Source organism: Macaca nemestrina, chromosome 11 (genome assembly GCF_043159975.1).
Source record: "Macaca nemestrina isolate mMacNem1 chromosome 11, mMacNem.hap1, whole genome shotgun sequence".
In the NCBI taxonomy this organism is placed as follows: Eukaryota; Metazoa; Chordata; class Mammalia; order Primates; family Cercopithecidae; genus Macaca; species Macaca nemestrina.
The window spans coordinates 11,512,653-11,539,738 of NC_092135.1; the positions used below are offsets into that span (position 1 = coordinate 11,512,653).

Sequence of the window (27,086 nt, forward strand, 5' to 3'; positions counted from 1 at the left end):
TCAGAGTCAGCAAGCAGGAATGTTTAAGTCCGCTGAAGCTGCGCCAAAGCCACCCCTTTCCCCAGGTGCTCTGTCCCAGGGAAATGGGAGTTTTATCTATAAGCCCCTGACTGGGGCTGCTGCCTTTCTTTCAAAGATGCCCTGCCCAGAGAGGAGGAATCTAGAGAGGCAGTCTGGCTACTGTGGTTTTGCCGAGCTACAGTGGGCTCTGCCCATTTTGAACTTCCTGGCACCTTTGTTTACACTGTGAGGGGAAAACCGCCTACTCAAGCCTCAGTAATGGCAGAGGCCCCTCCCCCCACCAAACTCGAGAATCCCAGGTCGACTTCAGACTGCTGTGCTGGCAGCGAGAATTTCAAGCCAGTGGATTAGCTTGCTGGGCTCCATGGGGGTGGGATTCACTGAGCTAGACCACTTGGCTCCCTGGCTTCAGCCCCGTTTCCAGTGGAGTGAATGGTTCTGTCTCACTGGCGTTCTAGGCGCCACTGGGGTATGAAAAAAAACTCCTGCAGCTGGATTAGTGTCTGCCCAAACGGCACCCAGTTTTGTGCTTGAAACCCAGGGCTCTGGTGGTATAGGCACCCGAGAGAATCTCCTGGTCTGTGCGTTGCGAAGACCATGGGAAAAGTGCAGTATCTGGACTGGAGTGCACCGTTCCTCATGGCACAGTCCCTCACGGCTTCCCTTGGCTAGAGGAAGGAGTTCCCCAACCCCTTGCATTTCCTGGGTGAGGTGATGCCCCACCCTGCTTTGGCTCGCCCTCCATGGGCTGCACCTACTGTCTAAACAGTCCCAATGAGATGGGCCGGGTACCTCAGTTGGAAATGCAGAAATCACCTGTCTTCTGCATTGGTCTCACTGGGAACTGCAGATAGGAGCTGTTCCTATTTGGCCATATTGCCAGCCAAAATGGTTCTTTTATTTAACAAATATTATAAAGTGGATACTCAGTGCCCTGTCCTGTGCAAGGCACTGGAGATACAGTGAGGAGCCAATAAATGTACTACCCACAAGGAGCTGATATTCCAAGTGTATGTAGGAGGCAAAGTGGGATGACAATAAATACTAAGAGAAAAAAACAAGATAAATACCCTGGAGAAAATAAGAAGGTAATGTCTGAAGCCACGACTAGAGGGGCTGGAGGGGGGATGCCTGCCCACTTATGCAAGGATAATGAGGGAAGGCCTCTGCAGAGGTGAGATTTGATGCAAGGCTTGAATGGTGAGATGACAACAATGGAAAGATGTTGGCAAGAGAGTTCTGAGCAGAGGAGACAGCCAGCGTAGAGGTCCTGATGCCGGAACAAAGGAGACATGTGAAAAAGACAGAGAAATCCAGTGTGACCTGGTAGCCTTGATAAAAATTGTGTATTTTATTTCAACTGTTATAGAACATCTTTGGAGGGTTTCAGCAGGGGGAGACACTGTCATCTTTTAGCTTTGCAAACACAACTCTGGCTGCCATGTGGCACTGGATGTAGGGGAACCTGTGGCCATGGTCTAGGTGAGAGATGCTGGGAGCCTGGTCTGTGGCTGTAGTTGAGGAAATGAGGCAAGGCATCAGGCTGCGGACACATTGGCACACAGAACTGACAGGGCTTGCGGTGGCATTTGAGGAACAGGCTGAGCCATCACTCAGAACAAAGCCCATCATTGCTGATACCCTTTTTCAGGCTGGAGAGCTTGATGCAGAAGGACCAAGGTGGTCCCATTAGCAACACGCCAGCCTGGCCAGTCTCTTGCTGTTGTTTTCCTATTGTTAATGGCTGTGCTTTCTTCCCTGGGAGGACAGCTTTGTGCTGCCTCTTCTTACCACTGTGTTCCCTGCCCTGAGCATGTTGTGGGGGCCTCTGCTTGCACATATGCAGAGACCACCCACGGAAAGCCTCACCAGGGACACAGGCTCTTGGGCCTTGGAGGCTAGTAAATAGGTGAGGGTCATGGGGCCTTGGAGGCTTGTGAGTAGGTCCCCAAGGCAGTGAGCTCTGCCTCCCTCTACCTAGACTGTCACCAGTCCAAGCTGAGAAGACTGCCTGAAAGACAAGCTGTAACAAACATTTGAAGTCCCTTATACATATTCATTCATTTGATCCTCACAACAACCCTTTGAGACAGGTCTCATTATTCTCCTCAGTGTTCAGGTGAGAAAACTAAGGCACAGTGGTTATGTAACTTGTCCAGGATCAGAAGGTGCAAGGAAGCAGCACCAGGAGTTAGTGCAGGCAGTCTGCTCCATAGCCTGGGCTTTATCCACTGCTCTGTCTGGCTTCAAGTGTGGCCCTGCCCACCAGGGAAGCCACACACAAGTGACAGAGATGAGAGATTTACAGCAGCACAAGAAGCACACAGCACTGAGGAGACCCCTAAATATTAAAGTGGACAAGGACAGCCTCTTGTAGGAAAAGTGGACTCAGCCTGGCCCAAAGGACAGGTGCAGTCCCGTGGAGCAGAGCTGGGGAGGCACTACAGTCAGAACTGAGAGCAGATTCACAGGGTGGTAGCAGGGAATGAGTACCGTGTGTGGCAGACCAGACTGGGACAATGAGAGGACAGCGGCTGCTAGAGGGGTGTGGCTGTGGGCAGGCCAGGGTCACATGATACTCTTTACTAGCATGTGAGGCTCAGAAGTCTTCGTTTTATCCTGATAACAGGAAGCCACTGGAGGACCAGCATGAAGGTTAGGAAGCCACAGAAGGGAGATGAAACCTCTGAAAGGCACATATTAAGCCTGGATGCTAGAGGCACGATCCCTCAGACATTCTCTATTGTTCTCCCTAGAAGTAACTAATCAATATCCCATTGTTACTCATAATAGCCAAAAGGTGAAAACAACTGAAACTTTCATCAACTGATGAATGGATAAAGAAAATGTGGTCTATTCATACAATGGAATATTATTCAGCCATAGAAAGAATGAAGTATTGATACATGCTAAAACATGTACAAGCCTAGGAAATAAGTTAGATGAAAGAAGCAGTTACCAAAAGCCATGTATTGAATGTTTAAAGTTATGGATACGGTAATTATCTTGATTTGATCCTTATACAATGTATACATGCATTGAAACATTACACTGTGTCCCATATATATGTACAACTATTAGTGTCAATTATAAATTTGTAAGGTGATTTTTTAAAAAGGCTGCATATTGTATGATTCCATTTATACGAAATGTCCAGAAAAGGCAAATCCGTAGAGACAGAAAGTAGATTACTGGTTGCCAGGGGCTGTGGGGAGCAGGGAGTGAAGAGTGACTGAAAATGGGCACAAAGTTTCCTTTTGAGGTGATAAAAATGTTCTAAAATTAGATAGGGGTGATGGCTGCCCAGCTCTATAAATATACTAAAAATGACTAACTTACACATTTTACAAGGGTGAATTTTACGGTATGTAAATTATATCTCAATAAAGATGTTATCAAACCACGATTGCTTGATTTCCTTATGCTGATGAAGAAACAAATCAACATTTCCAGCTGATGCTGAGACTTACCTTGCGTGCTACTTGTTGAAACCGTTTTTGTGCCCTGGACCTGCTGAGCCAAGTGTTATTAATGAGTGGATCAAAAGTAGGATGAAATTCCTTGATTTTCTGTGAATATAAAATACAGGCACATCTTACATTTAACTTTTAACTCCTGTCATAAACATTTAATAGAAACATTTTAGAGTTTGATCCCAAATCAAGTTGTTATTTGTTGTATTGCTTAGTGAGCATTTATTTATTAAGCACTTTCAGTGTACACACCATTATAAGGAATACTTCTTGAGTTGGGGGCCAAAAATGGAAGACAAGATTAGCGTTTTAAGAAACTTACAGTCTAGTTAGGAACGCTCAAGCAAACACACGTGACTTTGAGGAAGAATAAAGTCACCAGTCCCATGTGGTGGTGCTGACAGTGCATCCAGAATTGAAAGGTGTGGGCTGTGAGATCCCCTGGCTGGGAAGAAGGACTACTTTACCCAGCCCTGCATGTCCAGCGCTGACACATGTATTGTCCCACATGTGCCTGCATGTCCTGGCACCAGTGTGTCTAAGTTAGTAAATGAATAAGGAGGAAAGAGTGCCTGAGGGTATGGTGAGGCTGGCCAGAGCCTGAGGCACTGTAGATTCTTGAATAAGGAAATGATATAAAAAGAGACGTCAGAAGGGAATCAGTCTTACTTTGGCATATGCCATGAGCTGCAGAGGAGAGGGAAGATGATCAGTTATACAGACATAAAAGTGAATTGGATTAGTCATGGGGGACACCCAAAGGTTGGACCTCTGGTAGGGCCCATGGAAGAGCTACTGGCAAGACTTTGTGGCCAGAATAAATCTAGTGACGAGGAGTTTAGGGAGAAATGAGGTAAAAATAATTCAGATATGGCAAAACCAGCAAAGAAAAGTGAGAATGATGGAGGTGGGAGATTAGAATTTTATCCTTGTTAAAATTAGAAGTTAGACTTTTAACCAGTGATATGGTTTGGCTGTGTCCCCACCCAAATCTCATCTTGAATCGTAGTTCTCATAATCCCCATGTGTTGTGGGAGGGACCAGGTAGAGATAATTGAATCATGGGGGCAGTTTTCCCCATCCTGTTCTCATGATAGTGAGTTAGTTCTCAAGAGATCTGATGGTTTTTGTAAGGGGCTTCTCCCTTTGCTTGGTTCTCATTCGTCTCACTCCTGCAGCCATGTGAAGGATGTGTTTGTGTCCCCTTCTGCTATGATTGTAAGTTTCCTGAGGCCTCCCCAGCCATGTGGAACTGTGAGTCAATTAAATGTCTTACCTTTACAATTTACCCAACCTCAGGTATTTCTTCAGAGCAGAGTGAAAACGAATTAACACAGTAAATTGGTACCAGGAGTGGTGTGCTACTACAAAGATACTCGAAAATGTGGAAGCAACTTTGGAACCGGGTAACAGGCAGAGATTGGAACAGTTTGCAGGGCTCAGAAGAAGAAGGAAAATGTGAGAGAATTTGGAACTTCCTAGAGACTTGTTGAATGGCTTTGACCAAAATGCTGATAGTAATGTGGACAATGAAGTCCAGGCCGAGGTGGTGTCAGGTGGAGATGAGGAACTCATTGGGAACTGGAATGAAGATGACTCTTGCTTTGTCTTAGCAAAGAGACTGGGGGCATTTTGCCCCTGCCCTAGAGATCCATGGAACTTTGAACTTGAGAGAGATGATTTAGGGTATCTGGCAGAAGTAATTTCTCAAGAGCAAAGTGTTCAAGAGGTGACTTGGGGGCTGTCAAAAGCATTCAGTTTTACGTATTCGCAAAGATATGGTTTGGAATTGAACTTATGCTTAAAAGGGAAGCAGAGCATAAAAGTTTGGAAAATTTGCAGCCTGATGATGTAATAGAAAAGAAAAACCCATTTTCTGAGAAGAAATTCAAGCCAGCTGCAGAAATTTGCATAAGTAACGAGGTGCCAAATGTTAATCACTAAGACAGTGGGGAAAGTGTCTCCAGGACATGTCAGAGGTTTTCATGGCAGCCCCTCTCATCACAGGTCTGGAGACTAGGAGGGAAAAATGGTTTAGTGGGCTGGGCCTGGGACCTGGCTGCTTTGTGCAGTCTTGGGACTCAGTGCCCTGTGTCCCAGTCATAGCTAAAAGGGGCCAAGGTACAGCTCAGGCCATGGCTGCAGAGGGTGAAAGCCTCAAGCCTTGGCAGCTTCCACATGGCATTGAGCCTGTGGGTGCACAGAAGTCCAGAAATAAGGTTTGGGAAACTGCCTGGATTTCAGAGGATGTATGGAAACACCTGTATGTGCAGGCAGAAGTTTGTTGCAGGAGTGGAGCCCTCATGGAGAACCTCTGCTAGAGCAGTACAAAGGGAAATGTAGGGTTGGAGCCCCCACACGGAGTCCCCACCGGGGCACTGCCTAGTGGAGCTGTGAGAAGAGGGCTGCCATCCTCCAGACCCCAGAATGCTAGATCCACCGACAGTTTGCACTGCGCGCCTGGAAAAGCCACAGACACTCAATGCCAGCCTGTGAAAGCAGCTGGGAGGTAGGCTGTACCCTGCAAAGCCACAGGAGCAAAGCAGTCCAATGCTATGGGAGCCCACCTCTTGTATCAGCATGATGTGGATGTGAGACATGGAGTCAAAGGAGATCATTTTGGATCTTTAAGGTTTAATGACCGCCCTATTGAATTTCTGAATTGCATGGGGCCTGTAGCCCCTTTGTTTTGGCCAACTTCTCCCATTTGGAATGGGTATATTTACTCAATGCCTGTACTCCCATTGTATCTAGGAAGTAACTAACTTGCTTTTGATTTTACAGGCTCATAGGTGGAAGGGACTTGCCTTGTCTCAGATAGGACTTTGGACCGACACTTTTGAGTTAATGCTGGAATAAGTGAAGACTTTGGGGGACTGTTGGAAGGGCATGATTCTGTTTTAAATTGTGAGGACATGAGATTTGGGAGGGGCCAGGGGTAGAATGATATGGTTTGGCTGTGTCCCCACCTAAATCTGATCTTGAATTGTAGTTCCCATAATCCCCACGTCATAGGAGGGATCAGGTAGAGATAACTGAATCATAGGGGCAGTTTCCCCCATCCTGTTCTCATGTTAGTGACTTAGTTTTCACAGGATCTGATGGTTTTATAAGGGGCTTCCCCGTTGGCTTGGTTTTCATTCTTCTCATTCCTGCCACCATGAAAAGAAGGAAGTGTTTGCTTCGTCTTCTGCCATGATTGTAAGTTTCCTAGACCTCTCAAGCCATTCAGAACTGTGAGTCAATTAAACCTTTTTCCTTTATAAATTATCAAGCCTTGGGTATTTCTTCATAGCAATGTGAAAATGAACTAATATTACAAGACAGAGATAATCAGGTGGATGGGGCCACAGTGCTCATTTTACATTTGAGAACAGTAAGGCACCACAGCCAAGAGGCTTGCCAAGGTCCCAAATCTGTCATAGAGTTATAATTAGAACTCTGGCTTCTGACTTCCGATTTTGTATCCTTTCTACCACGGGAAGGGGGATAATGAACAGAGGCCCAGGGATCCACCTTGACGACCTGCGGACAGGGGTTTAGAGAATGAAGGAAAACAAAAAAGGAGACCCAAAACAAGAAAGTAGAGGGATGAAAAGGAGTGGCCAAAGTATATAATGCTGTTCATTTCAAGAGAAACATGAATTACAAGTTTTGATGCTTTACTTGCAAAAATATGGGAACATTCTGAAAATTTATGCAAATTAAAAAGTATTAAATATCTCTTGGTAAAGGATTTCTATAAAATCGTTCAGCATTTTAAAAAATAAGCATTTAAAGAGCTGCCAATAATCAGATTCTAGATAAAGGAAAGTTACCCACCTCTTCTTGGTTGCGAATGACCCGTTTTTGGCTAACTTCTGTTTTAAGTCGCTGAAATTCCTCATCCAAAATAGGATCTCCTCTATCTAGCTGGGTTTTTAATCATCAAAATAATTTAAGTTGAATATAAATGCACAAAACTTTGTCTTTAAAACTTGTAGAAACCCATTAAGCAATTGACCAAATCCACCCATGACGTTTCCATTAGAAATGGTGAAACACAAGTAGGCAAAAAAGATCAGTATGACTACGCTGTTTAAACATAGGGAGCTCTGATTGAAGCACAGACTCGATACCTTCTTTTTTTTTTTTTTTTTTTTTTTTTTTTTTGACAGAGTCTCACTTGGTCACCTTGGCTAGGCTGGAGTGCAGTGGTGCAAACTTGGTTCCTGCAGGCTCTGCCTCCCGGGTTCATGCCATTCTCCTGCCTCAGCCTCCCGAGTAGATACCTTCTTTTTATAACTAACAGAGAGTGTCTTTAGAAATCATTTCCAAGACGCTTAACATTCATAGAAAGAATTTTAGGAAACTGTAACTATGGGAGTATACAAATTTCATTAAAAAGACATTTAACGTCCCAGTAAAGTTTTAAGCTCAAGTTGATTATTCTGGCGTCAGGTTTTAAGGCAGGCATGTGGGGATTCCTCCCTTCTCCTGGGTGGTGGAAGCTGACAGGTCTTCCCGGGCTGGAAAGTGACCTGCGGTTCCCCGGAGGTGAGTGATCCCAGGCTGCTCTCCTTCCCTTACCTGCCTGCTTCCCTGATGGCGTCTGGGCCCTTTTTCTTATTCTCAGGAGCTAACAGTGACTCCTGGGGTAGGCTGGCTGGGCTGGGGTCAGTGTCTATATGTGTCTGCCCAGGTGGGAAAGGGGACTGCGTACTCCGCAGATGGTGTTAGTTTTTGCCTATCTGTGTGTTCTATTAATTGTTTGTTGGGTAACTTCAAAAACCAGCTTGGCTCTTAAGTACACTGTTTATAAAAATTTTAAAGGATTTATTTGGAAAAAATCTATTCTGATCATCACATTAACACCCTATTCAGAAATAAGAGAGGCATGCTATTGTCACCAGGGTGGTAAGCTGCCTAGCTCTGATTGGCACATATTAGGAAGTTGAATTTGAGACTGAGCACATTAAGTTCAAAGTACAAATTTCATGGCGAGACCCAGATCCCCACCAGCATTAAGAGTAAAATAAAATAGGCAATTTAAAGAAGGGACTGGCAAATAGATCATTAGCTAGAATAATGACAAGGGAGATTTATTATATCTTTACTAAGACACTGCTGATTTGATGATGATGAGTAAAAGCTCATCATCCTTGAGGGCTGTGCCATCCCACTCTGAGGCCAGCTCCTTCCTTCCCCCACCATTGCTCCTCTTGGTTTCCACCATGTGCCTGGGGTGGAACTCCTCCAGGAGTTCCATGCCACTGGGTCACCTGCCAGGACTCAGCTCTCAGATGAAATCCCCTGGACACACAGAATGGGGTCCCTGAGACACTTGATCTCCCATAGTCCAAGGTGTCTGGGCTGCCTGCTCATCCTCCTTGCCCCACGAGCCATGCTTAAGATGGGACTGCTCCTTGGCTGACACTGCCCGCAGCCACAGCCTCAATGCCCACAGTGACTGATCTGGGCATGTTTGTGCCCACTTCACCTTTAAAAAGGTTAGAAAACAGCATTCCACTGTGGGGTTGAGTGAAAATACTTGATGTTTTGTTTTTAAGAGAGCATGCAAAGAATCTGAACACGTGGAACTAAATTTAAATGCACATCTTATATGTGATTTTTCTAAATGCAAAGATTTACCAATGTAATGATTTTATATTCTTTTGTCTTATGAAAAATGAAGAAAAATAAGACAAATTTATTTAAATATCTAGTTGGACTCCAACTCTAGAAAGAAAAGTACCTTCTCTATGTGAAACATATTCATATCTGACAAGAAATGTTTTTCCCCAATCCCTTCCAGCCACTGCTGCCAAGTCAGTCTACCTGAATCTCGCATTCCCCGGCTCAAAAATCTGTGTTATGGGTTGAATTGTGTCCCTTCGAAATTCCTATGTTGAAGCCTTAACCCCCAGAACTCAGCATGTGATGGTATTTAGAAATGGAGTCTTTAAAGAAGTGACCGAGTTAAAATGGGGCTGTTAGAGTGGGTCTTAATCCAGTATGACTGCTGTCCTTATATGAGAGATTAGCACACAGACACAGAGGACCACACGAAGGTATGAGGAGAAGGTGGCCACCGATAAGCCAAGGAGAGAGATCCGGAACGGATCCTTCACTCGTGGCTCTCAGAAGGAATCAAACGTGCTGAGAACTTGCTTTTGGACTTCTAGCCTCCAGAACTATGAGAAAATAAATTTTTGTTGTTTTAAGCCACCCAGTCGGTGGTACTTTGTTATGTCCAACCTGAGCCAATTCATATAATATGTGATCGTTCTGCAAGTCCTACCAATTAAATTCAGACACAGAGCCCCAGCCGACTCCTGTCTCCTCTGGCCCATGTGTATCTTGTGTTTTAGCCACTGTGGACTTGTCCTCAGTGTTCTCTGCAGCTGCTGTGTAGGTAACAACCATCTTCAAAGCATGGTGAGGCCATGGGTGCTGCACAGTCCCCAGTTCCCATCCCTGAACCTACAGGTGCTACCTTGGAACCTCAGGTGTGGTGCCCTCAGACCAGTTTCCCTTTTCTGCTCGGCCCCTTTGAGGGTCTCTGACTTGGGACTATCATTTGCATCTGTCTCTGATGTGGGTCCTGGTTACCAACTTTGGGTCTCTTTTGTCTTCACGCTTTGCAGATCATGGGACAGGGGACCCCGACTCAAAACTCCCACTCGAATTTGAGTCATTTCCTTCATGTGAATGCCTTTGTCCTCTTTACTACTTTTCAAAAAATTATACAAGGTCTTCCAGGAAGCATCCCAATCAGATGGGTGTTCTCTCCTCTCTGGCTTCTGCATCCCCACAATACTTACTATAGGTCCCTGGTGACACTTATAGCCAGTCTTGATTTATGGTTGACAATTTACTTGTCATCAGCCTTTCCCACTCCCAACTTAACTGTGGGTTTTCCTACACCTGGCACCTTGCAGATAGTAGGAATTTAAAAACATCTAGTGAAACAAATGATAGCAAATTAGCAATAACTCTGACCTTATATTTGGTGCATGCTCTTTGCCACTCCTCAGTAAGCTCTTTTTTAAGTTTAAAAGACATAGGATCTTTACCAAGGTGCACCTGCCTGGGGAGAAAAAAAAAAAAAAATAACAACGGTGTCCACAACCCATCAGAATACCAGAGTCAACTTTAGGATGGAATATTTCACTATATTCCAAAACTGAAAAGGAACGCTGAGATGCTGGAGGAGACACATGGGATACAGAAGTTATAGAGGCTTCAGCAGCAAAACTAAGACGAATAATGTGTTCTACAAAGTGAAGCTTATCTTAAATATTTATGAGTAGCAACATCTAGATGCTCAACCTTCTAAATCATTAGGGAAATACAAATCAAAGCCACAACAATACACCCCTTTACACCCACTGGGATGGCTATGATGATGATGATAATAATGGAAAATAACAGGTATTGGTGAGCAAGTGGAGAAACCATAACCCTCATATGTTGCTGGTGGGAATGTAAAATGGTTCAGCCACCATGGAAAACAGTTTGGTGGCGCCACAAAAAGTTAAACATAGAGTTACCATATGACCTGGCAATTCCACTCCTAGGTACATACCTAAGAGAACTGAAAAGATATGGTCACATAAAAAAGTGCATATAAATGTTCACAGCAGCATTATTCATAATACTCAAAAAGTGGAAACTACTGAAATGTCCAGTAACTGATGAATGAATAAGCAAAATGTTGCATATCCATTCAATGAGATATGATTCAGCCATAAAAAGGAATGCAGTACTAACACATGCTATGATGTGGATGAATCTTAAAAACATGTTAAGTGGAAGAAGCCAGTCACAAAAGACCATGTATTATGTGATTCCCTTTATATGAAATGTCCAGAGTGGGCAAATCCATAGAGACTGAAAGCAGATTGTGGTTGCCAGTGGCTTCGGGGAGTGGGGAGTGGGGAGTGACTGATAATGGGTATGAGGTTTCTTTTTCTAGTGATGCCTATGTTCTGGAATTGGGTAGTGCTGATGGTCATGCAACATTGTGGATTTACTAAAAACCTAGGCACAATAAACTTTAAACTGATTAAAATGATGAATTTTATCACAATTTAAAGATACTAATATGCAATGTATTCATCACAAAACCTAGCACATGTCTTAAATAAATAATATTTATGATTTTTAAAGTGGAGGTAGAGAGATATTCTAGAGAACTGCTTTAGGTTAGAGGAGACTAAAGGGACATGAAAGCTAAATACAAATGGTATGATCTTTGACTGGACCCTGGATACCTCTCTCCAAAAACAAAACAAAAACAAACCAGGTATAGGCCGGGTGTGGTGGCTCACACTTGTAATCCCAGCACTTTGGAGGCCCGGGCTGGTGGAGTGCTTGAGGGCAGCAGTTCAAGACCAGCCTGGGCAACATGGCAAAACCCTGTCTCTATTTTATTTATATAAAATTTAAAATAAATATTTTTTAAAAGACTAGGTATAAAGTACATTTTGGGACAACTGGCTAAATTTGCCTATAGACTGATTATTCAATAATATTATTGTATCAGTGTGAAATCTCTTGGAAGTGATTACAATAATGTTGAAGAATGTCTGTGTTCTTAGGAGCTACATGCTGAGGTATTTTGGCGTGAAGCTTCCTGACGTCTGCAATTTATTTGCAAATGGCTCGGGGGAAAATGTGCATGCAGATATGTGTGTGCATGCGTGTGGAGTGAGGGGAGTATATGTGTCCTAATGTGAACAATTAGTGAGCCGAGGTCAAGTATATGTGGGTTTAAGATCTTTCAACATAAAAAGTTGGGAAAAATATTAAAGGAACAACACAGCATTCAGAATGGGATCTGGGATGTGACTTCAGGTCTGATACAGAGACGCATAGAAAGAACAAAAACCCCAGTATTGACAGTGGTCACTGGTCACTGCTGAGTGGTGACATCACCGTGATTTTTTTTTTCTTCTCTACATGTAAAAAAACATGTTTTCAGGTTTCCTACCATGATGACCTACCTGTTTTTCATAATAGGGAAAAGGTGTTTATAAACATAAAATTTTCAGTTCCTTGGGGTACTTCCCATTAACTGAGGCAGAACCGTAACTATAGACGTAAGCCGAGGCAGAAGGGATTACTGTTGGAAACAAGGGCCATTTCCCCAGAGACAGGGGACTAGCCCAGTGGGCACCTTCAGAGGGCTTCAGGTGAGGTCACGTTCTCATGTGTCAGGAGGGGTGGAGGCTGGGTCATGGAGAAGGCAGCCTCTCAATGACACTCTCCAAGAGTCTCTTTTTCAGCCCAGTTTACTCTAGGTCAGGCATAGTGGCTCAGACCTGTAATCTCAGCACTTTGGGAGGTCAAGCAGGAGGATACTTGAGCCCAGGGGATCGGGTCTCACCTGGGCAACATAGTGAGACTCTATCTCTAAAAAAAAAAACAGAAAAAAAAAATTAATTGGGCGTGGTGGTGCGCATCTGTGCTCCCAGCTACTTGGGAGGCTGAAGTGGGAAGTTCACTTTAGGCTGGGAGGCTGGGGGTGCAGCCAGCCATGATGTGACACTGCACTCCAGCCAGGGTGACAGAGTGACACCCTTTCTCAAAAAAAAAAAAAAAGTTTACTTTTCAGCTAAATCTGTACACATGCATATGCTTGGTCTGATCTGGTTAAAAAAAAGTCGTGAAAAAGTTTCTAATTTGGGCACAGAAGCACAAGAATTCTCACATCTCAGTTTTAAAACCTCCATTAGGAACCCCCCAGAGCCTCACCCCACTGGGCTACCCAGAAGGCATCTGGGGCACACAGCCCAAGGCACAGGGACTCCTGGTTGAGGTAGAGGATGACGGGAGTGTGATTTGGGGTGCCCAAGGCACCCAGATCTGTCCTGGGCTGAGGGGTGCCAGCAGAGTGGCCAGCAGGAGCAGGGAGCATCTCCCACAATTCACTCCGGTCCTGCCACTGGTCACATTTAGGAAACAGCATGGTCTGGTCACATATATTTATTCCTAATAGAAACTTCCTACTGAAGTGGAAGGACCACTGGCAGAGAAACAATCATTAAATTCTCCAAAGTACCTAAAACGTTATTACATTTTACTGTCTCTCATTTATAAAAGATCATCATCTAAAAACAACTGTACTGTCACTTGATACAAATAATTGCTCAATATTTACCACTTAAGATGATTTTCCATCTCATCGTGAATGTCCTGTCTGACTTTCTGTTCAAAGAGTGCCTCCTTCATCTGTCTCGTTTTTGAAATTTCAGTGCCCTGGTCCAAAACTGAAGGCAGGAGCAGACAATGTTTATACCAGTAATCAGATTAAAGTCATGTGCAGAGAGAAAAACACATTTCTAATGGCGAGGCATAACAGCAATCTAACCGAATTTTGTTTTTCATAGGTAATCAGTATGACAAGCAGTAACTCTTTCACATTCGGCTCAGGGGCTGCTTTATGGCCAATCAACTGGTTACCTTCTCTTAATTCTTTAATCTTCAATTTTCCTGGTTCTTGGTTTAAAACAGTTGCCACGGCAAATGGATTCGATAAATCTACTGGAAATCTGAGGTTCTGGTACTCAATTTCCTAAGAGACCAAATCAATAGGGAAATCAATTACTCTGCCATTCTGTCACCCTTTCATCACACTGAGGACAAGGCCCACCGTACCTTCACCTTCTGAGGCTGCAGCTTCGCTGGTGGTCGGTGAAAATTTATATGCATCATTGCTTTTTCTGGAGGAAGGTTTACTTTCTTAGAAAGAGTATTGAACCTTTCAAACTCTTCTAATCTATAGGTTTAAACAAATGTTAAATTAGTAAATAAGTCATTAACTCAAGGTTCCTAATTTTGTATGTTCCTTCTGATACCACCACAACCTGAAGTCCCTTATTATATCTAAACTGAAAATAAACGTGTGCCTCAACAGTGGTCTACTAAAATAAATGTGATGTTAGTGTATTAATCAGAGATATCAAAAGAGCCCACCAATGGTTGTTTTGCCTTACAATCTTTTTTTTTTTTTTTCTGAGACAGAGTCTCACTCTGTCATCAGGCTGGAGTGCAGTGGCACCATCGCGGCTCTCTGCAACCTCTCCCTCCCGAGTTCAAGCGATTCTCCTGCCTCAGCCTCTCAAGTGCCTGGGACTACAGGCGTGCACCACCACGCCCAGCTAATTTTTGTATTTTTAGTAGAGACGGGGTTTCACCATGTTGGCCAGGATGGTCTCCATCTCTTGACCTTGTGATCCGCCCACCTCTGCCTCCCAAAGTGCTGGGGTTGCATTGCCTTACATTCTTACAGAACATACTGACTGAAAATGTGACATGCTGAAAAATGCTCTCAAGGTCTAGCATAATCTATTTCCAGCCTGTTGGTTTTCAATAGCTAGATTTATTACATTAAAAAAAAATCTTACCTTGATTTATCTTCCTAGTAAAAGAATGATTATGCAATTGTTTGTAGCAAGATATTTCAAAAAGAGATTCAGATTAATGTTTGGGTTCTTTTCTGTAATTAGAAACTGACTTTGGACATGGGTAGTTAGAGACAGTGCAGCTAATAGCCTGCAGAAGCTATTCAGGTTATCTATTATGAGATGCAGTAGAACTGTGTTCTATTCAGAAATGCTACCTATGAACCATTTCTTTTTTTCTTTTTTTAGAAATTATTTTTATCTTAATAGTTATATTTTTCCGCAACACAAGACAAAGTTATGATTTTGCAAATAATCATTTTTAAATTTATTTGTTCAGTACCAATTTGGCATAATAGTTTAGGCGAAGCATTTCTTTAAGCATCCACGTGTGAACACTTGTTTTATAGGATAAACACTTGTTTTCCGTGACCGTACAAAAATAAGATAAAAATAGGTGAACATTCACTCACTCTGACGGTTAATGTGTATTTGCTGAGCACCCACTGAACAGGCCTGGTTGCACTGTATGGAACTTATGTTAGCAACCTCAAATTTAACGTCTCTCATGTAAGAGCATGCACAACCCAGGGCATAGGAAAACCTGTCCCTTGGTGAGACTCACACCCACCAACATGCTCTGATGTGCAGGGTGAGGTGCTTAGCCAGGTAGTGAACTGAGGTTCGGCATCCCCATCTCAGTGGAGCCTTGACACCACTTCTGCTGTTAAATACTGGGGAACAACTAAATCTGGGGATGTTAAAAAGCAGCCTCCTAAACAGTATCCTCAACGTTGATGATGGAAATGAAGAGGTCTAAGAAAATGATACATCAGTTACATGTGGAATTTGGCAGTGCCAAATTTAGACATGAGTAAGTCTATCACACACTCTATAATGAAGTGAAGAAAGCAATCTATGAAAATTTCAGAGAACACTACAGCCAGTATTTTTTCCTGTTCAGAAACTACAGCTAGTTTTTTTTCCCTTCATGGTAGAATTTATATGTTATAATATTATTTGCAGTTCGGACAGACAAGCAGATCTTAAGACATAGTCCTTGAAAATGTCAAGAGGATACTAAATAAGATACTAACATAGTAATTTAGAAATAGCGTGAGCCTGCCTTTGCATGGTGCTTCTGTCATACAGTGCTGTTGTGCATGTAAAAACACAGCTATGGAAGGAAATACAAATAAAAATCGCACTCATATGATGTCTTTAAGAAAGTCATTTGAGTATTGTAGCACCTGATGTGAAGTGGCAAACACCATTTTGCTCACCTGGTTATTTGCCACCAGAAAAATCAGCAGTTTTAAAATCTTTGTTCAGTTCCACTTGTTTGTTGCCTGAGTGATTTTATTTCAATGACGGTTATTTGCAGGATTTGGGTTCAGCAGGCCACACTAATACCCTACAGTTGACTTAGGCTGCTTTGAATTTTTAGGAAGAAAATCATGACATAAATATCTAAGATATCATGGAGTGAGTTCATATTTTGGTATAAGGTTGCTACTCCACTTGTAATATGCTTAACGATGTTAATATGTGATGAGTATCCATGTGCAAAGAAGAGGAAAAGCAAGATATTTCCCCATCATTTTCAAAATAATTGTCAGAATCTTCTAAGATTAGTATTTACACTGTGACAACTTTTTTTTGAGACGATGTCTCACTCTGGCACACAGGCTGGAGTGCAGTGGCGTGATCTCAGCTCACTGCAATCTCTGCCTCCCGCATTCAAGCAATTCTCCTGCTTCAGCCTCCCAAGTAGCTGGGATTACAGACACGTGGCCACGCCCAGGTAATTTTTGCATTTTTAGTAGAGACAGGGTTTCACCATGTTGGCCAGGCTGGTCTTGAAAGCCTGACCTCAGGTGATCCGCCCGCCTCAGCCTCCCAAAGTGCTGGGATTACAGGTGTGAGTCACCACGCCCAGCAACTTTTAATTTTTATAAAAATCATGGGTATAAGAAAAAATCATGATGTTAACCAGAGGTACTGAGATGTAAAAGTACAAGCTCATATTCAAATGGAAATGGAAGTTTGGAAAGGATTTGTTATGAAGTACAACTTAATCCCACTTCACATCTTCACTAGTCTGATGGTGCTTTGAAAAATCTCTGTGTTTTTCAAACATTTCTGTTTTTCAGACATTTCTGTCTCTGCCTCATGTGAAATCACTTGTAATATGACTTATTTTGGTCTCTTGAGGTTGTGGGCCATTTCCCACTGAGCTTTGCAATAGGCACTGCAAACATCAGGGACTCAGTTAATTGAAATGCTATATGGAAACCTTAAAAACACTTATGTTGTTCCAGCCCTATTGGACAAATTTTGAATAGGCAATAAGACATGCATATGGTAAACAATTCAAACAGTGCATCAGTAGTAATCAGTGAAAAAACGTGTCCCTCAAAAATCCCTTTTTCTTGTTTCTTCCCTTCTTGTCAGAAGCAACTCCAGGAACTAACATAGATATGTTCTACATTTGTTATGTTTTAAAGTATATTTTATGTTGGCTCATCATTTCAAATACATTTTTGAGGCCGGGCGCGGTGGCTCAAGCCTGTAATCCCAGCACTTTGGGAGGCCGAGACGGGCGGATCACTAGGTCAGGAGATCGAGACCATCCTGGTTAACACGGTGAAACCCCGTCTCTACTAAAAAATACAAAAAACTAGCCGGGCGAGGTGGCGGGCGCCTGTAGTCCCAGCTACTCAGGAGGCTGAGACAGGAGAATGGCCCGAACCCGGGAGGCGGAGCTTGCAGTGAGCTGAGATCCGGCCACTGCACTCCAGCCTGGGCGACAGAGCGAGACTCCGTCTCAAAAAAAAAAAAAAAAAAAAAAAAAAACTTTTTGAGGACATTCTTTTACAAGAAAGACAGAATGGAAGAAAGGAAGACTTGGATTTTCGAGAGAGGGTTAAGAATAAACGAAAACACTGCAAAGATGCCATACGGTAAGGCCACGTTGGGATAGCATGTTCCGGTGAAGACACATTCGTACGGTTGAGAGTTGAATTGTGAAATCCATAACTGCATTTTTATTTGTGCAGTCCCATACTGAAAGGGTGTAAACTTAATAGTCACAGTCATCTTCCCATTAGCCGGAATTATTCCTGAGAGGAAAGAAATGAGAAAATGTGATACCCTTTCTTCTTGCCAAGTCCAGTCACAGAGGCTGACACACACACGAATACAGCTGACTCTCCGACAACGCGGAGGTTGGGGCGCTGACTCCCCACACAGTTGAAAATCCACACATAACTGTTGGCTTCCCAAACACTTAACTACTAGTCTACCGTTGACCAGAAGCCTTAATGATAACATAAGCAGTCAATTAACACACATTATATATGTTATACGTATTATTTACTATAAACCAGAAAAAAGAACATGTTATTATGGAAATGATCAGGAAGAGAAAATATATTTGTTGTTCCTTAAGTGGAAGTGGATCATCACGCCGGTCTTCATTTTCTTTGTCTTCATGTTGAATAGGCTGAGGAGGAGGGAGAGGAGGGATTGATCTTGCTGTCTCAAGGGTGGTAGAGGGAGAAGAGGTGGAAGAAGAGGCAGACACACTCAGTTTAACTTTTATTGAAAAAAAATCTGAATATAAGTGGGCCCATGCAGTTCAAACCTATGCTGTTCAAGGGCCAACTGGACATTCTTCCCATGCTAAGCACAAGTACAGTATTTCCATTATCCTTATGTAGCTTTTTCATTAAATACGTGTGAATCAACTTCTGCATGTTTACATTGATCTTATTTATTAATTACTACATTCATCCTTTACAATAATTATTTGATTGCATCACTTCTACAAATATATACATATCAATCTGCATTAGTGATTCAGACATGAACTCCCAGAACTATCATCTGTCAGCAAATTACCAGATGTCAATATTAATGCTATAAGCAACAGGAAAAGCTAGGAACACACATACAAGTTTGTGTCCAAACAATTTACTTCTTTTTTTGTATAATTTGATTCTTTCTTTTCAAATCTTTAGGATGGACTGCTATTCTCCCCAGAGTCAAATATCACACCATGCCTAATCCTTCTTTTGTATCTCTGGTGCCGACAGGGCTTGGAACATAGTAAGTGCTTGGAACATAGTAAGTGCTAACAAATGTGGAGAGAAAAAGAGAAGAAAGGGAGGATCAATTTTATTTATTTATTTATTTATTTACTTATTGCTGTCCCCAACTAGAATGTAACTGGAGGACGAATGTTCTCTCTGACTTCCAATGAAGGCTCTTAGGTTTGCTCTCTAGATGAGACCACCTGCTCCTGTGCATCTGGTCCTCCCACTGTCCCTGCGGAGGCCTTGCACAGTCCCCCATACGTGCCCTCCTTTACATTCATCTGCTTCCTGAATCTTGTGCGACCCTCCCTTCTCCCTGTGCCCAACCACATGGGCCTTTCCTTCACCCATTCATGTGCTTATTGAGTGCTTACTGTGTGTCAGGCACTGTTTAAGGCACTAGAGTTAGAGCAATAAACAAAACAAATCCCAGATCTCACAGTTTACATTCTAGTTGGGGACAGCAAAACATAAACAAATGAACATAAAATACAAAGTCAAGACATGAATACCAACAGGGCATGGGGAAGCAAGTGGGTGGAAAGGAAAGGCCCCCCTTGTGAGAAGAGGTGGGAGCAGGGGTATGAGAAGGAAAGAGCCTTGGCTCTAATCCCTTATCATTGGCTCCTGCTGGCTCTGCACTCTGCACTGGCTCGGCACTTGCAATTCCCTAGGCCTGAAGAGCTCTCTCCAGATTTTCTTTTAGCTTCATCCTACTCCCGGAAATTACTGCATTTACCATCTGCCTTCTCCTAGTTAGAGCGTAAATTTTAGGAAAGCAGGCACCTGCTCATTACTGCATTCCCAGCTCAATAAATTCGTGTTGAATGAGTGAATGAACCCAAACTTAAAAGCCTATATCAACCTACATATTACACCAAACTATCCATGCCTCTCCCTCCACAGGAACCTTCTGTCAGCCCTACTGAACTCGCGTACCCTTGATGTGTTACCTTTCAAAGTTTCCCTGTCTCCCAACTAGATATCAAGTTCATAAAGCAGACACCAGCCCCATAGCTTTCATATCTTCCTGGATCCCCAGCACAGTGCTTCAGAAACAGGTCTTCATCAAGTTCCTGAGAGCAGAAGTCAAACTCTTTCAGTGATACTCACTAGCGACCCTAGAATCCACTGCAGGGAGGAGGGAATCAGCAGAAGACCCTGGGTCCACCAGCCAACCTAAGACCAGCTGGAGACAAACTGTGACTCTCCATCATGTGTGGGGCTTCAATACTTTGACCACCCACTTGGTCAGAAAATAGCCCCCTTTAGCCCATAAATTGATCCGGGGCTCTAAAATAAGAACATTCTATTGCTTCTACTCTAGCTCATTAACTTAAAAAATAAGGACAAGCTCTGGAAGCAAGGATTAATGTTTGCCTTGACCTAGCTGATTTATTTTTAAGTGCTGCCAGCTCAGACCTAATACATAAAGCACACTGTGAAGGTGTAGTCTAGGCAACCAGAGTAGGCCGCTTTTTCCATTAACAGGGAGCAGTGGATTGTCAAATGTTAGCAGCTGTAAAAGGCGTGCCAAGGAGTTACCACTTACTGCTCAGCCAAAACTAACAGTGGGACAAAGGAGAGTATGTTTCACGCTTTTAAAGTGAGAAGGGTACCCTCACCCCCAACAATGACTACCTCCTTAAGAAAAGCCCAGGCCGGGCGCGGTGGCTCAGGCCTGTAATCCCAGCACTTTGGGAGGCCGAGATGGGAGGATCACGAGATCAGGAGATCGAGACCATCCTGGCTAACACGGTGAAACCCCGTCTCTACTAAAAAATACAAAAAACTAGCCGGGCGTGGTGGCGGGCGCCTGTAGTCCCAGCTACTCAGGAGGCTGAGGCAGGAGAATGGCGTAAACCCGGGAGGCGGAGCTTGCAGTGAGCTGAGATCCGGCCACTGCACTCCAGCCTGGGCAACAGAGTGAGACTCCATCTCAAAACAAAAAAAAAAAAGAAAAGACAAGCCCAAATTGCTCTTTTACACTTCGGGCCAATTTCATTGGGTCAGTTTCAGATCACCACCCTTAACATAACCAGGGGTAATGTTGAATCACAGGACATGGAGGGTGGTGAGCAGAGACAGAGAGAAGAGGAAAAAACTCAGAAATCAACTGAAGGCTAAGAACACCCTAGTTGATGAATATGATGGGTATCATAAGAAAACGTAACAGCACTGAAAAATAATATAATGGTAAATACCACCGTGTCTTCACCTGGACTACGATTATACAAAGCATGAGCATTAACATGAAAAGTTATTGAAAGGAGACGGAAAAACAAAAGCACATTACTTGTCACGGCAGTGAGGCCCAGGATGGGGAACATTAAAAAACATTTCTTCTTTCCCATGTCCAGACAGTGTTACTACAACATTGTACTAGCACCGTAAAATTATTTAATTTTAAAATAACTTTTTCTTCAAAGATCTCAAAAAGTACAGATCACTCTCCCTAAATTGTCATAGAGCCATTCAATCCACACAGTGTTCCTGAGGCGGAAAAGGGTCTGGAGACACAAGGAACCTAAGGCCGACTCACGCTGACCTCCTAGAACTAAATCAGAAGGAAAGCCCAACTCTCCGCACCTAAGTAACCAAAGGACTGGAGGCTACTCCCTTTGTAACTTTTCTGCATGGCAGATGGAAAATGGAAAGCATCTCTGATTGATTGCAGAACGCAACCAAAGCATAGGAGTCTAAGTTTGTAACTTCACTTCAGGCTCCGACTGGTGGTCACTACTTCATTGACACAGGGTGTACATCAAGTAACCAATGGGAAACCTCTAGAGGGTATTTAAACCCCCAGAAAATTCTGTAACAGAGCTCTTGAGCCCCTATACTCGCTGGCTCCCATCCTGTGGAGTAGACTTTTGTTTTCAGTACATTTCTGCTTTTGTTGCCTCATTCTTTCCTTGCTCTGTGCATTTTGTCCAATTCCTTGTTCAAAGCGCCAAGAACCTGGACACCCTGTACTGGTAACATCGTTAAGTATTGGTTTTAATATTCCAAGATTTAGGGTTCCTCTAGCTGGGTGACTTTGGGTAAACTACGTGATCTCTCAAAGCTGATGTTGGGAAATTAATAGCTAGTGAGCTTTAAAATCATCCACATTCTAACCATGCTTTCGATTCACTGGATTATAGAAGGGAGGGCTACCATCCCACTCACAGTGGCCACACTCCCCAGCCCCTGCTGCTGCCCAGAGAGTGTGGGCGAGAGAAAGGCCCCAGCACCACACAGACCCTTACTTAGTCCTTGCTTGATTATACATGAACTGTGTAACTCAGCTTGGCTGCCTTAGCTGAGGCTCAGTTTTCTCATCTGTAAAACTGGACAAGGCTTAAAGGAGAAAATAATGTACAGGGTCTGGGATAATGCTTGGCACATAGTGTGTGTCCTATAAATGTGGCCTTCCCAATCCTTATGCTAAATAAAACAAGTAACAATTTATTGTGTATTAAATTGTCATTAAAATATCAGAAAGAAGAAATATTTCCTTGAAAAACTTACACTTGACCCGTTTGAGTTCTTACACAGGAAGAGGCAATTGCCTCGTGACGCCAAATCACTGGGATGAGCGTCCCAAAGCACCAGGTCTTCCTTTTGCTCCACAAAAGTGCCAAGTGCAGGCAATCTACAGCTCAGAAGACAAGGACTCGGCGGCCTCTACAAAGTGTAGTTTAAAACATAGGCCTGGACACTTATCGTGAAGAGGTGAAAGAGAAGCCCCGAGGGCTTTTGGATACCGGTTCATGTCTAAATTTCCCAGGAAGAACAACTCCTGCTCAGCCACAGCAGATGAAGACACGTGTGGTACACATACTGAGACGCTAACAATCCCCGGAACTTATTTTAATCTTTTATTCCTTTCTCCCTCCAGCAAGCTTTTTTGACTGGAACTAGACATAAGTGGTAAAATTAAGTCTTTCGGAATCTACTGACTTTCTATTTCATCCCTGTACATCAAATATCCAAAATGCAGACCTTGGCAGCAAGACCAGACAACCTGAGGGCTATGCCTGTGCTGATGCGGGGATGTGGAGGAGGAGTCTGAGTAGAGGATGCTGGGGGGGTTAAGCCAGGCCAGGAATTCCCTTTCCATCAAGTATATAAGCTGCTGGCCAGGAGCAATGCGCGCAGCACAGAGGCCCTGGCGTCTAACATCACAGAGACAGCACCCGTGGAGGGCAAGACAACTGCAGGGGCTTCGGAACCTGCTCCAGGAGCTGTAGGAAGTGCAGCGCACCCCCAACCACCCACTGCTGGAGCCCATTCACTCACCATCTGTCCCTTACCATCTCCAAGGTCACCACCCGTCTGAGCCAACCTCAGCTCCTTCCTGAAGGGGGGGCCTGCGCCCACCTTGTGCTACTCCAACCCTCCTTCCCCTCAGGAGCCAAAGAGACCTTTTAAAATACGTGTCAGGCCATGCCACCCTCCGCTTCAAATTCTCCAGGAGACTCCCACCCCGTCCAGAAGCCAATCCTAACACCCACCCTCCTTGAACTCCTTCCGGCCTCTCCAACAGGCCTTGCACACTCCTCCCCTTGCTCACACACCCTGTACACAATGGGCTCTCGTCTTTCCCTTGAATGTAGCCATTGCCGAGCCTGTTCCAGCCTTGCAGCCCTGTGTGGGCTGCTTCCTCTGCTTGAAACTCTCTTCCTAAGTCTGGTGCCGTTTTTTAACTGGGTCTAAGCCGACATGACTTTTCCTCCAAGAGGCTCTTCCCGATCACCCAGTCGAGAGCAGTCGTCTGGTCACATCATCGTGTCTTATTTTTCTCACCACCATTTTTACTCGGGACAACGTCTTTTGTTTGCAGGCCTGCGTCTCTGCCCCCATTGGCATCTCTGCTCCAACACAGCAGGGACCAGGTCTTTCTTGCTCTCTGCAGTACCCACGCCTATACCAGTGTCTGATGCCCAGCAGGCGCTTGGTAGTTACTTATGGAATGAACGGACGGATGAAGAATGTAAGACCACAGGGAGGGGGGGAGCCCTGCAGAAACCAAGCGCAGAGCATTTCTGGCAAAAGACGGTGAAGAAAAGCTTCAGCTCAACTACCCTTCTTTGAAATCACAAAACAATAAGGAAAAGAAGGATAAAAATGGTAAGGAAAAAAATATATTAAATAGGGAAGTGGCTATAATCCTGAAGCACAATAGAAAGCACGACTACCACCTCCTGTAAACTGAAACACAGGAGCATGCTGAGAACCAAGAGGTGTAGATTTCCCCTAAAGTAAGAGTCACAGCCCTGGAAAAGTCTCCAACTACTCTTTGGTTAAAGTGACAAAATGTAGGAGTACGGCTGGGCCTTGAACAGGGACAGAGGTAAAGGAGACCAAACCCCGGCATCACAGACCAGCAGGGGAAGGGGCTGAAGAAGCAGCTATTTTGCCACGCCATGCCCACTGTCCGTGACCTTGGACCCAGTTCAGAAGGTGCTGAAAGTGACCCGGTAGGGAGAAAGGAGAGTCATGACCACTGCACAGCAGTACACAGCACAGGTGACTCTCCTGGGAGCCACCAGCCCTCGTGACCACTGAGCAGAGATGGGAGACATTCTCTCAGAGGGCTTGAACACACAGACTGTGGGGCTGGGTTCCCTGCATTGCAACCCCAGCTCTGCTGCTTCCCAACTCTGTGCCCTTATGCAACCTGCATAACACTCCGTGCCTCACCTTCCTCATCAGCGAAGTGGACGGAATAATAGAATCCACTTCATAAGAGTTGTTGGGGTATTAAATGAGTTTATGCATCCAGAGTAGTGTCTGGCACATGGTAAGCATGATGTAAGCATTAGCTCTTCAAATTATTATCCCTTTGTCCGCATTATTCTTTTGCTGGTGGCAGGCTCTACTCAACATTAAGCAGAGTGCTGAATAGAACACCACAGGTGCTGTACATGTAAACTGCAAAATTAAAAATTAATACTTTTTGAAGGAGGAGAGGAACAGAAACAAAATCACATAAAGAATATACATGATGACTGGGTGCGGTGGCTCACGCCTGTAATCCCAACACTTTGGGAGGCCGAGGAGGGTGGATCACGAGGTCAGGAGTTCAAGACTAGCCTGAACAATATGGTGAAACCCCATCTCTACTAAAAATACAACAACAACAACAACAAAATTAGCCGGGCGTGGTGGGGGGTGCCTATAGTCCCAGCTACTCAGGAGGCTGAGGCAGGAGGATCACTTGAACCCGGGAGGCAGAGGTTGCAGTGAGCCAAGATCACGCCACTGCACTCCAGTCTGGTGACAGAGTGAGACTCTGTTTCAAAAAAAAAAAAAAAAAAAAATACACATGATAAGAGGACAACCTCAGGACACAGGTAGTTCACCAGAGTCTTAAAGAAAACAGACAGTATGGCCTTGTCACAGGAACAGTCAACAGAATTCAAGGAAGCAATGTAAGAACACACTCGAAGGACACGAAAAGAGAACTGGTAGAGCTCAGGAAATGCGTGGAAAAAGGAACCGTATGATATGGTTTGGATATTTGTCCCCTGCAAATCTCATGTTGAAATGTGATTCCCATTGTTGGAGGTGGGGCCTGGTGGAAGGTGTTGGGTCATGTGGGTGGATCCCTTATGAATGGCTGAGCACCATCTCTTGCTGATGAGTGAGTTCTTGCCCTGAGTTCACATGAGAGCTGGTGTTTAAAGAACCTGCACCTCCCCACCTCTCTCTTGCTCCCTCTCTCACCATCTGATACTGTCTGCTCTCCTTTTGCCTTCTGCCATAGTTAGAAGCTTCCTGAGGCCTCACTAGGAGCAGATGCCAGCACCATGCTTCCTGTACATCCTGCAGACCCAATTAAACCTCTTTTTTAAAAAATAAATTACCAAGCTTCAGATATTCCTTTATAGCAACACACAGACTAACACAGGCACTGAGGTGGAAACTTCAGCAAGAGAACAACAATAAACACGCACTCATATATATAAATCACAGTCATGCAAACACCACATACATGCACACACACACACACGCACACTGAAAACACAGGTAAGGATGTGGCAGGTAGGAATGGGAAATCCACACAAAATGAAATTATTTTAAAGCAGATAATAGATACTGAAGGCAAAGGAGAACCAATATACACACATAATTGGTATTCCTGAGGAAGAGAACAAAGCAAATAGAACATGAAAACATTCAAGGTTTTACGAGTTGAAACATTTCCCAAAATAACAAAAGTCATTTTTCTCCAGATCAAAAAGGACATGCCACGTTCCAGGGGACAAAAATGATGCAGAAAAACACCAATACATATCCTGGTGAATTGCTTAACCTCAAGACTAAAAATAAAATTTCTGAGGGCATCCAGAATTCACCTTCGATGGGGAACAACTCAGCCCAGCCTCCAAATTCCTAGCAAAGCCAAAGCCAGGGACAATCAGCAAGGTCTGCCAAGTTCTGAGACAGACCAGGTTGGAAACCAAGACTGTTATACCTCACCAGGTTGTCTTTCAAGATTGCAGACAGCAGAGAGACACTGTCAAACATGCGGGCACTCAGGCATGCGGCCCCAGGAGCCTCTGGTTAACACGCCACTAGGTGACAGCATCCAGACAGCCAGAAAAACCCAAGTGAAGAATTTGGGAATGTAGAGAACATGGAATGAAGAATAGAGGTGAAATCTGTGGCTCTATTTCAATAGAAACTAAAGAGCTACGGCATTCATGGTCACAAAAGAGAATATAAATGCTATAGACAACATAGAAGGGTACGACAAAGCCGGGAGTTCCAAGAGGGAAGGGAGAGAGTGCACGCATGCTGTTTCCCGTTTTCCATGGCCAAGATTCCAGCTGAAGATGAGGCACACAGATGAAGAAGACAGTGGCTCTGACCTCTTAACGCTCTCATGATCTCTTTTCTTAATTTCAGCAACAAATTTTAGGAATGAATATTGCATATACCCAGGAAGTCCACCAATTCCTTTTAGCTTCACTTGTTTTTCTTCAGTCAATATCAAGTAACAGCATTTTTACATATCATATGACCCAAGTTTTCTTGTAGTGTTCTGTTGTCTCTGCATCAGTGTATGCCTCCAGCATTCCTCTTTCTCCTCTTTGTACATAAGCACAGAGAGGTAT

At 43.9% G+C, this 27,086-nt stretch overlaps 1 protein-coding gene across 8 annotated transcripts in view; it reads right to left on the reverse strand.

Annotated features, from left to right (window-relative positions):
• The window catches only part of LOC105492480 (cilia and flagella associated protein 221), a 122,615-nt gene that overhangs the window by 49,216 nt on the left and 46,313 nt on the right, over window positions 1-27,086 (reverse strand). For 7 of the 8 annotated variants that reach the window (XM_071072613.1, XM_024796237.2, XM_011759668.3 and 4 more), the window contains 7 exons: window positions 17,844-18,003; window positions 14,136-14,256; window positions 13,941-14,052; window positions 13,639-13,747; window positions 10,476-10,563; window positions 7,317-7,406; window positions 3,492-3,590 (listed from right to left, as the gene is read on the reverse strand). In XM_071072613.1, the coding sequence (XP_070928714.1) occupies window positions 3,492-3,590; window positions 7,317-7,406; window positions 10,476-10,563; window positions 13,639-13,747; window positions 13,941-14,052; window positions 14,136-14,256; window positions 17,844-18,003 (779 nt within the window). The remainder of the gene's footprint in view (window positions 1-3,491; window positions 3,591-7,316; window positions 7,407-10,475; window positions 10,564-13,638; window positions 13,748-13,940; window positions 14,053-14,135; window positions 14,257-17,843; window positions 18,004-27,086) is intronic. The other variant, XM_071072614.1, reaches the window with a different exon arrangement.